General features: G+C 45.9%; 1 protein-coding gene across 2 annotated transcripts; it reads right to left on the reverse strand.

The window, feature by feature from the left end:
• Window positions 1-4,735: 4,735 nt before the first annotated feature.
• Window positions 4,736-11,227, reverse strand: LOC120672066 (neutral ceramidase-like). 2 transcript variants are annotated; one of them, XM_039952356.1, is made up of 10 exons: window positions 10,969-11,227; window positions 9,668-10,088; window positions 9,182-9,390; window positions 8,679-9,047; window positions 8,331-8,586; window positions 7,959-8,229; window positions 7,755-7,880; window positions 7,125-7,188; window positions 6,845-7,011; window positions 4,736-5,549 (listed from the first exon to the last, which is right to left on the reverse strand). In XM_039952356.1, exons 2-10 carry the CDS (start codon window positions 10,009-10,011, stop codon window positions 5,001-5,003), a joined length of 2,355 nt encoding a protein of 784 aa, XP_039808290.1. In that variant the 5' UTR covers window positions 10,012-10,088; window positions 10,969-11,227; the 3' UTR covers window positions 4,736-5,000. The 2 variants fall into 2 exon arrangements, with proteins under 2 accessions (XP_039808290.1, XP_039808291.1); XM_039952357.1 differs by lacking the exon at window positions 10,969-11,227 and adding an exon at window positions 10,357-10,374.
• Between the last annotated feature and the right edge of the window lie 541 nt (window positions 11,228-11,768).

Here is an 11,768-nt window from a genome sequence, read left to right on the forward strand (position 1 = left end):
GAAACAAGGCTCGTCTTGTTGTCCAGGGGTTTTGCCAAAAAGAGGGTATTGATTTTGAGGAGACTTTTGCCTCTGTTGCTCGTTTGGAAGCTATTCGAATCTTTCTTGCATTTGCTGCTTCCAAGGGTTTTAAGGTTTTCCAAATAGATGTTAAATCTGTCTTCTTGAATGGTTTTATCGAAGAAGAGGTTTATGTGAAGCAACCCCCTGGTTTCGAAAATCTCAAGTTTCCAAACCGTGTTTATAAACTTCAGAAAGCTCTTTACAGTTTGAAACAGGCACCTAGAGCTTGGTATGATAGATTGAAAACATTTTTGCTGGCTCAGGGCTTTAAAATGGGATGTGTTGATAGAACTTTGTTCCTCATGCGATCTGGCACTGATTTTCTTTTAGTTCAGATTTACATGGATGATATTATCTTTGGTGGCTCTTCTCACGCTCTTGTCTCCAAATTTTCTGAGCAGATGTCCAGGGAGTTCGAGATAAGCATGATGGGTGAGTTGCAGTTCTTCCTCGGGCTGCAGATCAAGCAAACTCCTCAGGGCACTTTTGTCCATCAAGCCAAGTACACTAGAGACTTGCTGCGGAAGTTTGACATGAGTGACTTATCTCCTCAGCCGACTCCGATCGGTACATCTACGGCGCTTGATGAGGACTTGGACGGCGAGGCGGTGGACCAGAAGGAGTACAAGAGCATGATCGGCTCTCTCCTGTACCTGATGGCGACGCGTCCGGACATCCAGTTCGGCGTCTGCCTCTGCGCGCGGTATCAGGCTTCGCCGCACACTTCCCACAGGCAGGTGGTGAAACGCAGCTTCAGGTATCTGAAATTCACCCCTGAATTTGGTCTTTGGTACTCTGCGGATTCTTCTCTGGTTTTGGTGGGCTTTTTTGATGCCGTTTTCGGTGGGTGTCGGTTAGATCGCAAGTCGACATCCGGCACTTGTCAATTTCTCGGTACATCTTTGGTGTCTTGGTCCTCTCGCAAGCAGGCTAGCGTAGCGCTTTCTTCCACAGAAGCTGAGTATGTTGCCGCTGCTAGCTGCTGCTCCCAGATACTTTGGATGAAACAAACCTTGCAGGATTATGGCTTGAGTTTCGGTAGGGTTCCCATCTTTGTAGACAACATGTCAGCCATTAGCATTGCAAAGAACCCTGTCCTACACTCCAGAACCAAACACATAGATATCCGATTCCATTTCCTGCGAGATAACCATGAGAGAGGCCACATAGACTTGGTCCATGTCCCTTCAGAGAGGCAAACCGCAGATATTCTCACTAAACCGCTTGAGCAGGACACATTTGCTCGCTTGCGAGGGGAGCTTGGGGTTTGTTACCCCTTTTGATTGCTGACTTTTCTTTGGTTAGCTTTGTAGATTTTATTTGCTTCTCTTTGTTTTCTAGGTCTGGTAGTTGCATTGTGCATATGCATTGTACATGTTTGCATTTTGCATTATCTCACTTGCACTAGCATTCTTGTATACATTGCTATGATCTTCTAGTGCCTGCTAGTGTGAGTTGATAAACTTGATCATGTATAGCTTGCTCCATTGTGTATATGACATCATCTGAGTTAAGCTATTTTGATTTGAAAATCTGAAAACATGATCACCCTGTCTTGGCTATTGGCATGTTAGGGCGTGTTGATATGCTTTGCTATCTTATTCATGCTAGTGTAGATTTTCGTTCAGCAATTCATACTTGAAATGATCTAAATCTGATAAAATTGCTTGAACTACTCTTGAAATGGATTGAAAAGATCCAGGTGGGATTGCTTGTCGCACTGATCGAGCTTTCGGGACGGCTCACTTTACACTTGTGAGAACCCGGGCAAGGCTGTGCATGACTGAAACGAGTGCCTTAAGCTTCTAATTGTCTCTTGGTATAGGCTTGGCCCCGTTGCTAAGTAAAGCATGACAAGCTTTCAACCCCTGGCATTAAGAATTGCTTGATATAAATTTGGTTGAAAAATGAATGTGTGCAACATGCTTTGGCTAGTTTGGCTCACCTGTATGAGTATGAGTAGCACTGCTTTCCTTTCCCTACTTGTTAGTGCTAGATCATAGGCGATGCTTTTATTTCTCCTAAACTGAACTTGCCTAGCCCTAGACTAATTTGATATATCTTGTTGAGCTAGATGCAGGTCTTGTTTATGTATGCACACGTGCTTGTGACTAGATGTTGCTCATATCATTGTATCCCTGAATGCTTTCACTTACACCTCCTGCATTGTATTCATTGCATAGCATCTGTTCAGGGGGAGTTTCAGCTTCAGGAGGAGCTTTAGGTCTTTTTCGACTTGATGTGTGCATGTGCCAACAAGGGGGAGAATTTTGGGAGAAGTGATCGAACAAGGGGGAGACTTGTTTGATTTTTGAAACACTTGTTGTGCACAGGGCTTTGAGAGTGCATCATTTTGGGAGAGTTGTACTTGTGAGAGGGAAAAACTTTGCTTGGGGAGTTTCTGCTTTGGTTTTGGCTCCTGGTTTCCTCGTTTTCCCTCCGCTTCTTGCATGACTTCGTCGAGCGTTACCTCTGTCTTTGAGGAGTCATGTTTTGGCTTTTGATCGATTGCGTCGAGCCGTTGCCTTTGTCTTAGGGAATCGATCTGTGCTTGAGTAAGTGACTGTTCTTGTCTTTGTGAGCTTTGTGTCACTTGCTTAAGTTCTTCACTTTCTTGCTTCTCTTTTTATCACTTCTCTGCTTTCAGGTGGTGTGTTAACAATGCACTCACCGAGGGGGAGATTGAGGAACGAGAGTACTCTATCCTGCCTGTGATGAGTGAATTGTAAACCATGCGTGTGATCGTGCGCTTGGTCTTTGGATTGCAGGTACACGGGCGTCGAGTGTCGGCGGGGAGCTGCCGTGGAGGTGCTGTGGCCGATGGACCGTGTGGTGGACGGCGGTGAAGGACAGCCGGGACCGGAGCTCGGACCGCGCGGCAGCTGTGGCGTCCACTCTTGGATCGAGGGTGCAAGCGGCGACGGGAGGCGAGTTTCTTGGTTTGCGCCACAAAACTAAGGAGGCGGATGACGGTTGAAGACGCCAAGTCGTGGAGGCACGGGCGTTGGTCTCGGGACTGACGGAGACGACGGGCGTCGACGGCGTCTAGGGCCTCGCTGCGGGCGAGGAGGTGACGGGCGTCGGGCGGTGTCTAGGGCCGTCAGGAGGCCGAGGCGGGAACGGCTTCTAGGGCCACGGCGAGGAGGCGGGAATCTTCCCGCGCGTGAGGTTTTGACGGTTTTCTCAAAACCGGCCACCTACCCGGGTTTCGCGGACCCTCCAAAACCGCGGACCGGATCTTCGTCGACATGGTGGCATCGCAGCAAAGACTTCGAGTCGAAGAAAGAAGCTCCGCCGTCGATCGAGGCTGTACAGCGGGGTGCTGCTGACCCGACCGGTCTGACCGGTCCCTTGGACCGGTCTGACTGGTTTGGCCGCAGCAGCCGGGTATAAATACCCCCCACCAGCCCGTGGCTCGGGGAGTCTCTTGAGTCTTTTGTTTTCTCTGTGTTTTTCCTTCTCCCTGCCCCTGCTCTAGGTTAGGGCCAAGGACTACAACGCAAAGAGAGTTTAGATTATAGCTATTCTCTTCAATCTAGTGGGTGGATGATGGGCGGATGGCTTTAGCTGTTGTATAGGTGAATTCCTCTGAGTATTAATGGATGAAATTTGTTTGCAATTCACTTGTGTGTGCTGAGCATCTCGTCCTCCCCTTCTCTCTCGCGTTTTGGGTTCAATTCTCCTCTTTTAGTGTGTTATTTGTTTGGAGGAGAACAACCCTTGATTTCGTGGTTTGATGAACTCTTTGGAACGATTCCTATGCATATAGCCTAGTGCCAAACCCCCTGGAATCATGAGTTCTCACGAATTGGCGATTTTGTATTCTTGAGAAAACCCCAATCCTCTTTGATCTTTCCTCGATTTCTCTCGATCCGTGAATCTTTTGGGTGAGATCTTTTGGGGATATGTTCACGGGGTAGTTACGAAGCCTTCCTCCAAGTTTGGTTGGATTTGGACTTCATTTACTCAAGATTTGACATTTGGAGCTTTGTTGGCGGGTTGTCTGGGAGCGACCGGTCTGACCGGTCTGAGTAACCGGTCTGACCGGTCTGAAATTTGCATTCCCAGCCCGACCGGTCTGACCGGTCTGTGCAACCGATCTGACCGGTCTCTGCAGTCCAGTTCTGCGTTTCGACTCGCTTTGCTTCCGCGCTGCGACCTGGGTCTTCTGCTTCGAGATAGCTTGTCCATAGCTATTCTCGCTGACCTAGATTTGAGGGCTTGCGGTGATTTTGGGACATAGACCGACGTTTCATATTTCGAAAGAAATTTTAATCGGCTCCCATTCACCCCCCTCTGGTCACCAGTTTCGGTTCCTCACAAAATAATATGGGGAAGGAAAAAATAGACCATCTTCAAGAGTTCCTTATACTTCAGTTGAAAAAAGGAATTGGGAGTCACAATGTGGTGCCTATTTTTTAGCATCCTTTTTCAAAAAAAAAAACTAAGGATGGAGAAGAAAATTAGATGACTATTGGAGTTGCTCTTAGCAGTTAGCACATATGGTCCTGAATTGCTCCGACGCCGCGGGCGGTTGATGTATTTGGGACAGCACGTCGGCACCACTACCTGTCACTCTGTCAGCCGGAGCTCTGGGCGCGCACGAACTCACACCGACACTGCTGAGCTATTCTGGCCGATCCACAAACGGAGCAATCATGCCAACACTAGATTTCCCTAACCGTTTTGCTTCACGAGATCGCATAAACTTCACACATATATCGAGTTTGCAGTTATGTACAAGCTACACATCCCCATGGGACAGATGCGTACAAGATGCAAGCAGTTCGGCATAATCTGAAAATGTTATTGCCATCAAACATATGTAAAAAAAACAAGGACCAACATACTTGATACTGTGCCACCATTTCAGTATGAAAAAATCACTGGTGTAAACTCGGATAGCTGTAGTGTCCAAGGCAACGGTGCACCACCATCTAGCGCACTGCGAACGCGCGAGAAGTTCCTGTAAAATGTTTGATCGACCCAAACAATGGCTTGGAGGCACCAAAATGCCTCAATCTGTAAACACCGGATGGGGCATCTTCAGGAATTGTCCATTCCAGCGTTGCAAAACTCCTTGGACTCAATTTTGCAGGTCTTGACCACTTGAAACGCAGCGACCAGTCATCATCATCATAGGCAGGAACCCAATTGTTGTTACCATCTAGCTTCTCAACAAGCGCAAATGTACCGTCAGTGAGAAGGTCATTCCTTGGGCAGGCTGAATAGAATGTAGCATTCACTGTACTGCCCTTGCTGAAGGTTGAGCTTGCAGGAACATCAGAGCTGACATCTCCAAACTTCACACCAGGAGGTGTCGAATCAAACATGACGCCTGGGAGCAGTCCCATTTGCTTGTCCAACATATCTGGAGGTTGGAAATTTGTTCGGACCTCTTTGTTTGCAACCATGGCTGTAGCAAGTTTCTGAAACTCCTGGATGTAGGCACTCAAGGTGTGAGGGCCATACAATGTTGATGCTCCCTGCGAAAAAAGCATTTATTTGCCAGGAAGATCAATAAATGTTGGGTCGCAGAACTTATCTATCACAAGGGAGCCCTATAAACATGCAAAATCACCGGAAAAAACACATGAACCACAAGCACAAAACAAAAGAAGAAAAATATATCATCCTCTTCTCGTGGAGCTAAAACGGGGCTTATGTGGTTGAAGGAATTTCGATGATGCAACAGAGGGACATCTACCAATTAGGGTGCTTATTATTTCAACAGACCTACAAGAGAACAACACTCTACAGACCTATCATTGCTTGATTTCTTTTCTAGATTAAGCAGGTAAGCAGGGGTCAGAAAATAAGTATGACAACAAAAAGGAATGAATTCAATGTCAGGTTATTCGTGCAAGATGAACAGATGAGAATGACAGAGTAACAGGCACCAGTGTCAATTCAGCAGTATCAAAGAAAAACATGATCCAACTACCGCACAATGTTTTACAGTCGTCTACTCAAACCTAGTCGCCATGGCACCAATAAGGTAACTAGTCGAGATTAGTTGTCGATTAGGCTGATTAGTCGAGCCTAGCCATCTGTATAGTCATCCTGTACATCCAGGACCGATATGTGATATGTATATTATACAGTACATAGTATATAGCAAGCATTAACGCCACAAATTTTGGCAAGAGTTCCTGGGCAGCAGGTAGTTCCTTGAAGCAGGGAGGCATGGAGCTCCTGGGCAGCGGGTAGGCATGGAGCTCCTGGGCGTTTCCTTGGCAGCGGCGTGCTCCTGGGTGGCTGGATGCGCCGGTGGAAGCACCTTTGGGCAGGCGGCAGCGCAAATTTTGGTGGGTGGCGGCGCATATTTTGGCGAGCCGACAGCAGCGCATCCATGCGTGTTCTAGCAGGCGTTTTGGGGTGAGGTGGCTTGGCAATACCTGCAGCTGTGAGATATATACCCAAAATCTAATGGGCCTAATTGCCAGCCCAGTAGCCCACCACCCACTGGCTGAGGCCCATCATCTCAAATCCTATCGTTTTCAAGCTAATCGGATGACTAATCACGGTTAGTCGACAACTAGGTTTCTAGTCGCTCAGACCTAGTCGCTGGCCCTTATCGGTGGCAAGGGAGTGATAAGACCAACTAATCACGATTAGTCGGACGACTAGAAAACATTGCTAAGGGAGTTAAAAATGCCATTACAAATATCTCAGTAACTAACAAATAAATTGTGGAAGGGCCAACAAACATCAAGCTAACTATCATTGTTATTTTTTACTATGTTCTCAACCTAAACAAGTGGCCTGGGAATATACATACCTCATATCTTTGGATCTGATATTCTTCAAAAGTTGTGATATATTGAGAGTAGGTATTTGTTAGCCCAGCAAGAACAACATGAATATCATTAAATTCACCACTGCTATCACTTGTGAGTACTTCTTTGACAGCATCTCGTAGCCGCCTGCCAGCCATCGTTGTGAATTCTGAACCAACACAAACAAAGTGCATAGCATGACATGAGGACGTCACAATAAATATCAATAGATCAACACACCAGCTTGGAAATTTTCTAAGGAGTTTGGACTTGGGAATATACCTCCAGGGACACACAAGATAACCATCTGTCCGATTCTTATGATCTGAATTGGAAGTATCGCAGGCTGTATAACACAGAATTCAGTGCAGAACAAACAAGCGATCAGTTGTGCAAAATCGGTAAGCCAGACTTTAAGTTATTTGGTTCTTAACTCAAATACCATTGAGATTAGTCATGATATGTGATTTATTGTTCACAGGTGAGGTGCAACAATTTAATCTCATCAACGCGGATGGTCTATGGCTCATAGGTGATAGGCAGCTTTATTAATACTAGCGGAAACATCATGTTTGCCATTAATGCGATAGTGTTGGCTATAATTTAAGCACTGAAGCTAAGCTTAAGATCAGTTGAAAAAAAATGGGACTCTCGCAGAGTTAACAATATCATAATGAAAAATGTTACTCTCTCTGTATTTAAATATATGACATTTAGGACAGGCTAATTAGCTCAAGAACTAATTAGCTTATAATAAACATCATATATTTAAAAACGGATGGAGTAGATAAACCTATGTGGTTTTGTTATCAACTATTGTAAGAAATAAGGCATTTGCATTTTCGAAGAAACTGCAAGTGCTTTACAAAGCATGTTTACGATTGTTGACGAAAAGGATGATGGAAGACATACTGCCCAGTCATATGGTTCCTTCATTTCACCGGTGTCTAGCAATATTGGTTTTGGAGCTTGGCATTCAACTTGCTCCTTCCCTGGCGTCTTAAGCAAGTTTCTTACTAACCTCCAGAAAGGGTTTCCCTGATAAGAGATGGTATCAACCAGTCAATAGTATGTCAGGAAAAATTGTGAAGCTAGTATCTGATGGATATTATCAACCTTGACATCTCCTTGTTTAAAGTCAAAAGCTCCAGGGCCATCTGTTGTTCCAGCAGCAAAGGCAAACCCCATGGCTGCAGGACATGTTTTCACCACCTGCTCTCCTCCTGTACTTGAAGGAACATTAACTTCAAGTTGCGAGAAATCTAGGTAAGTATGCCTATAGTCAACTCTGCCTTGTATTTCTTCAGAAGCGGAATTAAAAAGATCTAAAGCCTTGAGAAATTGCCTATTGCCAATGATACGGGTACTTTCAAATTCATCAGGATATCTGCAGTACGAAATATTAAAGGATTCAATCATTATGAATTCTTCCAAATGTGGGAAAATGCGAAAATTTCAATTATAATGATTGGTAAGCATGGTGCATACCCTGGGCCTCGTCCATAGCATAGTTCATTCTTCCCATTACATGTACTATGATTGAAGTCACAAGGAAGACCAGTGTCTATACAAAATGTTCCCAGGACATTTGGACTAACATCTCCACAGTTTGACTGGCAGAATGCAGAAACAAATTTAGGTTTGTTCTGTTGACTGCTTCTAATGCGCCTGGTGATACTTGAACCTGATAATCGCCTGCCACCTGAGGCCTCATAGGATGATGCCAGCTGTACTAAGTCATCAGCTGAACAAATGCAATATACGAAATAATTTAGCAACAACAATGATCTTCTATTCGAATACAAAATATAAGTAGTCAATAAGCATCATACATACTTATCTCATTTGGTTCAGGAATTATTGAAGAAATTCTTCTCGGAAGTCCAGATATCTTGTGCAAATATTCTAAACCAACATTAGTTACATGAGCCCCCTGCTTTGGCATACCATTTTGTTCTGCCCAATCTTCCATAAAACGTGCAGCTGCTCCTTTGTTATCACCACTTATCAATGAATTTGTACGACTCATTGATGTTCCATGCGTTGCAAACCAATTGAAACTCCCAACTGGACCCAGTTCATCATCCACAAACTTGATAAGGGTCATTTCTTTGTCAACATTATACTGATACTTGCTTCTCTCCTCAGCAGGGTTATTTAGATATGCACTTGGGCTGCGATTCACACCAGCATCAAGGAGTTCACCTGGAAATCATGTGTTAAAACCAAATTATATCTATATTTCGCGTGAGATGGAACAGATGGTAACAAGACCAAACTACTCCCAATAGTGTCTGGGAAAATCTAATAAGTCACAGTAAACGGATATAATTTAATACCTTTATTCACATAGATTTTCCCAGGGCGGAGGTTGTTGTGAGCTTCAACAATACACTGCTCAATGCCATTGACAATTACATCAAATGATTGGCGAACAAACCCAAGAGATGTGACAATATAAACTACATATTGCAGATAACCGCCAGGCCCAGCATGTGTATGGATTCCACTGATAGCCACATTGTTCTCATTATAAAGATCTCCATACCTGCAAAATTGAGGTTTGTATAGTCAGATCCACCATCATGAGGGTGCATGGAAAAACCTCACTGTTATAAAATGTTATTAAAAATATAATCATTGATTTAATCAAGATTATATTAGTGGGAGTGTCTGCACTCTTCTCTGTTAGTGAACTGCAAAATGGCTAAGGATTCTGACATTTGTCAGGTGGCGCCTCAGTTTGACAAATTTATACAATCAGGCACTAGTTTTTTTAGTCAAAAACATGAAAATCAACTACTCTGTGGGGTGATCATTCTTACCTTGTTTTAAGCCTTTCAAGCACCTTTATAGTAACAAGCTGCGATGCCATGCAAGCATCAAGATTCACAAACACAACACGCTTCCCATTAGGCTCAGCAACAATGAATGCACGAGCCTTCAGCCTGAAATGAATTCCTGATGCGATCTGTTCAGCATTTGCATATCCCATCATGTTAACGTCTGCAGCAGGACCAGTTATGTCGTAGCTTCCCATACCAACCAAATATGGAGAGTCTGAAAGTGCCGGGCTGCAACTCTGAAGAACGAGTACTAGAAAAAAGCATAGCCATATCATACGAGAACCAAAACCACAAACATGGTATCGCATGCAAGATGGCTCCATCGTGAACCAGGGAACAGGGCTTTTTAATCAGCTCATGCAAGTCAAATATCTCAATAAATTGATGAGTCAACTAAACGCTGCAAAACAGAAGGGTGGGTGTGTGTTAGAAACTTCAGAGTATAGTGGCATGCAAAAGAGGATATGTGTTATCCAAGCAAGTAAGGAAATGAGAGCATGGAATTTGTCTGGAACACTGTAATTGGGATTTCTAGTTTTCATGAGCTCATTTTTACACTGTACGGCTGGAACTCCCTAACTGACGAATTAAACAAAAGTAGGTCACTGAATCAGACAAGAGTATGCCTTGAGCAAACAAAAACTAACTGGACACGAAACGGATTCAACCTCATGAGATCCTCGCGTTGAATGGAAGTGGATGGCAGCAATACCAACTACAAGCTACGACGAAATCTCAGCACTGCAGTGGGCAGATTTTGCTGCAGCAAAGAGGGAGGGAGGTGACCAGACCAGGTAATTGGCTTCCCCACACTAGAAATCTGCTCCTAAAACCACACCCCTCATCTCCGACCCTTAAAAGGCAATCAGCCTCCGACGGCCACAATGAGAGATCAGCGTCACAACGCTAACCAGGGAACAAACAAAACCCCCGCGACACTCTAATAGCTACACCAAATCCAACAAGCAACGCCACAGCAAAAGCAAGAGGAGCAGTCCAGTCCACCCAGTCACTCCCCCACCAAACAAGCAACAGCAGCACAGTCTAACCGTCATGGAGTGGACATCACACAAGCCAAGCCAAACATCACTCAGTACAGGCAAACAAGCATCTCGCTGAACATCACAACACCGATATCGATAAAAAAATCCGCACAACTCGCGCTCAAACCCTAGCGTAAGCGCGCACCAGATTAGCGTCCCCTCAATCGGGGGACGAATAGAGCGAGGGCGCGGCGAGAAATTAAGAGGGTGGGGGGGGGGGGGGGTAAGCGAACTCACCCCGCGAGCAGTTCCCCGGGGGATTCAGCTGCGGCGGCGGCTGCAGTGACGAGCCTCCTCCGCCACCATTTGTACCCGGCACGGCGGCACACCCCGCAGGTAACGCGACGCGGCCCGCTGGAAATTCCGAGAGCGGGGCGCCTAGTGGCAAGTATTTGACGAAGTGTGGGGACTATGGGCAAGCGGACGTGGACTGATGGAGATGGAGACAGGGAAGGGAAGGGAGGAGAAGCGGTGACGACCGCGCGCGACGGGGGCGGCCGGGGTGAGGCGTGGAAGACACTCCTCTGGCTGGGCTTTGGAAGGAGTAGAGATGGCCATTCGGCGGCCCGGCCCTATCACGAGCCCGGCCTGGCCCGCTTTTAGCCGTGTCGTGCCTGGCCCGGCTCAATATCAAGTCGGGCCGTGCCGTGCCAGCCCACAGGCTCTACCAGCGGCCCAAGCACGGGCCCGCGGGCCTGTTTCGTGCCGGGCACAGGCTCTACCAGCGGCCCAAGCACGGGCCCGCGGGCCTGTTTCGTGCCGGGCCAGCCCGCTGGAGCCCGGCACTACAGCCCAGGCCGGGCCGTCCAAAGCTCATAGTTCAAAATACATCTCACCCTACTCCAAATTTAACAAGCAATTCAAAAAAAAGTCACAGATCACAGCCAGCCACACACAGAGACACATATAGCAAAATATCACTTAACTGATAAGTGATAACACAATTATAGAGTTGTTTTAACACTTGATCTATTTGATCAAGTGTTGCTGCCTCATTAAAAACCTTCCTAGGTAAAACTCACCCTTGTGAGAAACCC

This window comes from Panicum virgatum, chromosome 5N, assembly GCF_016808335.1.
Source record: "Panicum virgatum strain AP13 chromosome 5N, P.virgatum_v5, whole genome shotgun sequence".
Lineage (NCBI taxonomy): Eukaryota > Viridiplantae > Streptophyta > Magnoliopsida > Poales > Poaceae > Panicum > Panicum virgatum.

What these genes read in the sequence shown, in the direction of transcription:
- LOC120672066 (XM_039952356.1), bottom strand. Translation starts at nt 10,011, where the DNA reads ATGGAGCCATCTTGCATGCGATACCATGTTTGTGGTTTTGGTTCTCGT. An exon ending in GAAAATCTATGTGAATAAAG is followed by an intron (nt 9,048 to 9,181) that starts GTATTAAATTAT and finishes CATGATTTCCAG; the next exon opens with GTGAACTCCTTGATGCTGGT. An exon ending in ATCAGATCCAAAGATATGAG is followed by an intron (nt 5,550 to 6,844) that starts GTATGTATATTC and finishes CTTTTTTCGCAG; the next exon opens with GGAGCATCAACATTGTATGG.